The 5,551-nt window shown below is 45.7% G+C and overlaps 1 protein-coding gene across 2 annotated transcripts in view; it reads right to left on the bottom strand.

Moving 5' to 3' along the window:
- Positions 1–1,466: 1,466 nt before the first annotated feature.
- Positions 1,467–5,551, bottom strand: part of lpar2a (lysophosphatidic acid receptor 2a) — a 10,978-nt gene continuing 6,893 nt past the window's right edge. For both annotated transcript variants that reach the window (XM_036552701.1, XM_036552702.1), the window contains exon 4: positions 1,467–1,733. In XM_036552701.1, coding sequence (XP_036408594.1) covers positions 1,632–1,733 — 102 coding nt within the window. In that variant the 3' untranslated portion in view covers positions 1,467–1,631. The remainder of the gene's footprint in view (positions 1,734–5,551) is intronic.

The following is a 5,551-nucleotide window of genomic DNA, read 5'->3' as shown; positions in this document are numbered from 1 at the left end:
TCTCTTCAAGAAACATCAGAAAACAAAAAAAAAAAATCTAATGGTTGAACGCACTCGTTAGCTTTACCTGCTAGTTTGTACCTCGTCTGCCCAACCTTTGGAACTTTGTCATGCAGTGCTTCTAATATTGTTGACTCTGTATGGTTTTTTGCTTGTGTTGTATTGCACCTCACAGTTTTTGGTCATTGGAGAGCATGCAGTAACCATTGCTGCTGGCTCCCCCTGGACTTTTACAGTGCAGCCTGTGTCAGTAATCCCACTGCTCACACCACAGACAGGGATGGCAGTGCGTCTCATCCAGCTCCTGTCTCACACACACCTCTCCTGTCTGTGGTGTGAGCCATTCAGAAGCAGCTGGTTGTATGTCAGGGAAATGGGCTGCCCCCCCCCCCCCAGCTTTTTCCATTTAGGCACCAAAACATCTGTGCTCTTGGAAGCTGAGACATCTCTGCCTTTTCTTCAGAGGTAATGGTGGCAATGGTAATTGTGATTGTCTTTCATGGTGTTTCAGAGATTCTTCCTCCCTCTCAGTGTTACTGTCACACTGGTACAGTAAGAGAATCATGAGATCTGAGAATCTAGTGCTTATTTTAATGTATAAATGTTCCCCCTCCTCATCCGAGTGTTAAAAATCACCTTCCTGCAGTTCTGGCTCCCACAATACGCCACAGTGTTGAAAATAATTGGAAAATGGGTGGCAGTGTAGCAGAGTGGTAAGGCACGGGGTTGCTGGTTCAATTCCCTGCTGGGGCACTGCTGCTGCACCCTTGAGCAAGCTATTTAATGCAGAATGGCATCAGTAAATGTAAGCCCTATAAATGGATAACGTAAAAAATTATAACATGTGAAAGCCGCTCTGGATAACAGCATCAGCTAGATGACAATAATGTAATGAAAATAAATTCTTTGCCTTTGCCTTGCTGAATATTTAGGACACACCCAGTACTGATGCTATATGGTATTGACAGACTGTACAGCTTTCCAGTAATATTATCAACAACAATATACATGCATCTCCTTCCACTTGACTCAGGGTTCTGATGTGTGTGGCAGTATGATTGGGGGTGGAGCTGGGTTATGCTGGGTGTGGCAGTATGAGTGGGGGTGGGGCTGGGTTATGGTGGGTGTGGCAGTATGAGTGGGGGTGGGGCTGGGTTATGGTGGGTGTGTCAGTATGAGTGGGGGTGGGGCTGGGTTATGGTGGGTGTGGCAGTATGAGTGGGGGTGGGGCTGGGTTATGGTGGGTGTGGCAGTATGATTGGGGGTGGGGCTGGGTTATGCTGGGTGTGGCAGTATGAGTGGGGGTGGGGCTGGGTTATGGTGGGTGTGGCAGTATGAGTGGGGGTGGGGCTGGGTTATGGTGGGTGTGGCAGTATGAGTGGGGGTGGGGCTGGGTTGTGGTGGGTGTGGCAGTATGAGTGGGGGTGGGGCTGGGTTATGGTGGGTGTGTCAGTATGAGTGGGGGTGGGGCTGGGTTATGGTGGGTGTGGCAGTATGAGTGGGGGTGGGGCTGGCTCAGTGCTGCTGTAGCCTGGCAGAGGTTGTATTCGCCTCTCTCAGTCTCAGATTTGGCTGGCTGGCATCTCCAGGACACACCCGCGCTACGGCGCTGTCCGCCACTCCTGTGTCTCTCAGCTGTGCATGCCGGGAGGCGTGTCCTCTGGATGCTCCAGCATCAGCAGCGGAGTGCCATTGGGCCTGTCCTCCGAATCCATCTCCCCATTGGATGACGTCTGCAGAGAGAGTCCAACCCCGCCCCCCAGACACACAAAATGTGTCAATCAGCACAATCGACTGAGCTCAGCTGGAGGGAGAAACAGCAGACTTTACACACCCCCTGGGGACACTATTAGGCACCGTGGACACACACATTTGGGAGAACAGAGAACACATTTCAATACCTACAGAGTGACAATGGCTCAGTGGTGGCCCATCAATGTGTGTCTTTTTTTTTTTTTTTTTAAGCGTGAGATCAACACAGCAGGAGAAAACTAGATGCATATTCCCATTTATAAACAATAGGACACCTACTGCTGTTCAAACCTGTAGCAGGGAACTGCACACACACTCGCACGCACGCACACACACTCAGGCTTCTGTGCAGAAATGGATATGCTGCATATTAAACCATCTGAATGCTGATGGTCACGTGTGGATCACGGTTTCCGCAAGGAGTTTTTCTTGCCGGTCCGGTGTCTGGAAAGAATTTATTTTACTGGACAAATTTGAAACTTACCGGTCACGTTTCAATAACAGTCTATGTTACAAACTCAAATATAATGTACACCTGCGCATAAGCCGCATCACTCTCTCCTCCTCCAGACGACTTCGCAGCGCCGTCTTAATTCGATTCTGCAGAGAGAAGCCCCTCTCTGCTGGCACGCTTGACACGGGCAGCACACAGGCAGTTTTAGCCAGTGTAGCCCAGTCGGGGTGCAGCTCACTGAACTCAGAAATAAGCACGTTTCGCTGTCAAAACACAAATGTCCTGTTTAGGGAAAGCCTTCGTTTTTGCTGTGTTTTGTATGAGCATTATTACCGGACATTTTGACCAGCAAGTTTTTAATTTATCAGTTTTTTATATATTTTACCAAAATTTTAGCAAAAAAACGGTAATTACCAGACAGTGGAAACCCTGGCGTGGATAGGCTGATACAGTAGACTTGGTCACTAGGGGGAGCTGTCGAGGTTGTTTATTAATTGTTGAATCTGCACAGCCCTGAGTGATGATGTGCACTGCATGCTGATGTGCGTGTTGTAGGTGTGTTACGAGGAGGATAGGCATGTTGGCACCAACTATCACCTGTTACAGGAGGAAAGGTAAGACATGTATTCTTCAACCCTCACATGTTGATCAGTCTTATCCCCATAAGCACCCACTGATCCTGGAACAGTGTCCTACTTTCACACAAATTCGTGAGGGTTAGAATTAGGGATGGGTCAGCTGATCCTGGATCAGGTATGAGGGACCAGAAATTAAACAGAGCAAGCAGAGCCAATTGTTCACAGATCAGCAGGAAAGGGCATAACAAAGCAAAGATGATTGTGATCACTGACCCAGGATCAGACAAACCAACTCCCAACTCAAATCCAAGCGTTTGGCAAAACATGAAGCTGATCCAAGCTCAGTGATTGGACACTGTATCTGCAGTAGAGTAAAGCAAGCCACTGTTCTGGAGTGACTCTACATGGTTACTTTCATTTAATTTAATTTTTGCTTTAATTTAGTAACAACTTTAATAACTGATTCAATTACGTTAATAGGAAATCAGATGGAAGCGGAGTCAGAGACCTCTCTTCCACTCCAGGAACAGTGAGCCTGTCCATGAGCTGTAATGAAGGGACAGTGAGGCTTCACCGTTCCCAGAATACATCATGAGGGACCATTTCATTTGAACCAATCACAATGTTTTGCTTTGGAAAGGAAACACTTCTGATTGGTTCAGAGTTAGTGATTTACACAGGTTGCTCCACCCATGATGATGCCTCACCGTCCCAACACTACTTACTGCCACACTGGCATGCAGATGGCCAGGCATCACCAAGCGAAAATCAATCACAGCGCAAGAAGCAAACAGGCAACAATAATCGAGCACAGAGGGCGAGAGAGAGCAGGCATAGATGAAAAGCAGTTTTTATTGATTAACATTTTTCTGTATGACTACATGGAATATGCAAAGCAACATTCATTTAGATATCAGTAGATCACAACTGAAATGTTTGCTTTTTGAAAGAAATAATACTTGACTGACAAAAAGTGTATTGATTACATTTCCCTGCTGAAAAGATCAATTAGAGTCAGAGCAAGTGAACTCCTTATTTGACCTGAAAATACCTAACAGGCATGAGTGATGTTTTCTTTGCATTTCACTGAAATACCTGAGCACTACTGAATGTGGGAGATTTTTATGTAGTTCAAGTTGTGAGGAGTAAAAAAAGACTTCTGTGGCAGGAAAGACATTTTTCGCAGAAGAGACATATTTCTGTGGCATTGGACAGACGTGGGAAGCTGAGAGGGTCTGGGGGAATGCCCCCTCATTCATTTTTTGAGAGACATGAAAATGCCTGCATATTACTGCACTCTCGAGAATTTAACAGACTGCATTTCACAGTAAAATTGTGGCAGAAAAAAGGTAGAATGTCAGTACAGATTTTTATTTGAAATATTTCTGAATGATGTGAATAACTGCAATCTTCTTATTTTCTGAAATAAATTATTTGAATATAATATGAATATGCCTTGTGCAGTGATATTAAGATTTAAGTACAAACGAGGTATGAATATAAATTAAAGGCACAGTGTGTCGATGTGTGATTTTTTATGAGGGGAGGTCTTCGGTAGTCCCGCACGCGCTTCCAGGTGTCTGCTCTGAGTTTGTCTTTGAGGACAGAATAGCTTGTCTCCTCCAGGAGGAAAGCTGTCTTTTCAGTTTCTGGTACATCTGTAAAATTTTGGTAGAGTCATTTAATTTGGAGGAAAGGTTTATTTCCCACCTCTGCTGTCCTGCATGTGCAGGGGCGGGGCTGCACGCATGCGTATGCATCCATGTTTCAATGAAATTAAAGCAGTGTTTCCTCATTTGCATCTATCACCTCTCTATCCATTACCCACTATGTCTTTATGATGATGAGTCCAGTTCCTGTTAGTACCGGATCTGCTAACAAATGGGAACAACTCTGCTAACTGGGAAACACCACAAATATCAACACAGGAGTAAATAAACAAAATCAGACGATTATTTCACAGCACTGGAGTGGCCGGAGCTGCAGAGGTTGCTGATGGGGAGCTGTGTGACGTTAGCGTTTGTATTTGGCAGGATCTCTTTCTCTCGTAGGGCTGAGACTATGGCTGTGTATGGGTTATTGCCACGATTCCTGTGTGAAGTGTTGGGAGACAGCATCAGCGCCCCCTACCGGCTCAACAGGCACCTGCAGGTAACAGGCTGTGGCCAGTGGCTGACGCCCTGTCGGTCCAGTCAGCACTCACCCTCCTGTTTGACTCCTTTTTCATTTATTTGGGGGTGAATCATGGTGAAAACAACCAGCCAAAGAATGGAATGGAAGTGAATTGCGGTGTGAAACGGTAATTATAATGCACCATTATGCGAATTATCTCCGAATGCGTGGTGTAATTCAGTAATTTCCAATTGCGTGGTGTAATTCGGTAACTCCGATTGCGTGGTGTTATTCGGTAATCTCCAATTGTGTGGTGTAATTCGGTAATCTCCGAATGCGTGGTGTAATTCGGTAATCTCTGAATGCGTGGTGTAATTCGGTAATCTCTGAATGCGTGGTGTAATTCGGTAATCTCCGATTGTGTGTGTGCTGTGTACAAGCTGCCTAGAGCTGCTTATTAATGTGTTCAGCATCACAGTCGCCAGATGCTTTGGAATAACTCTGAACCATTACAGCTTCCATTTGCCCTCAGAGTATTTCCTTTCAACTGCACCACAGACTGAAAGGCAGGGATGTACTGTATACACTCACAAACACCAGCTCAAACACACACTCAACAACATACATGCACACACATACACACACAAACACACAC

This window comes from Megalops cyprinoides, chromosome 19 (genome assembly GCF_013368585.1).
Source record: "Megalops cyprinoides isolate fMegCyp1 chromosome 19, fMegCyp1.pri, whole genome shotgun sequence".
NCBI classification, from domain to species: domain Eukaryota; kingdom Metazoa; phylum Chordata; class Actinopteri; order Elopiformes; family Megalopidae; genus Megalops; species Megalops cyprinoides.
The sequence above is the reverse complement of the archived record's forward strand: the minus strand, read 5'-3'. Positions and strand labels throughout refer to the sequence as shown.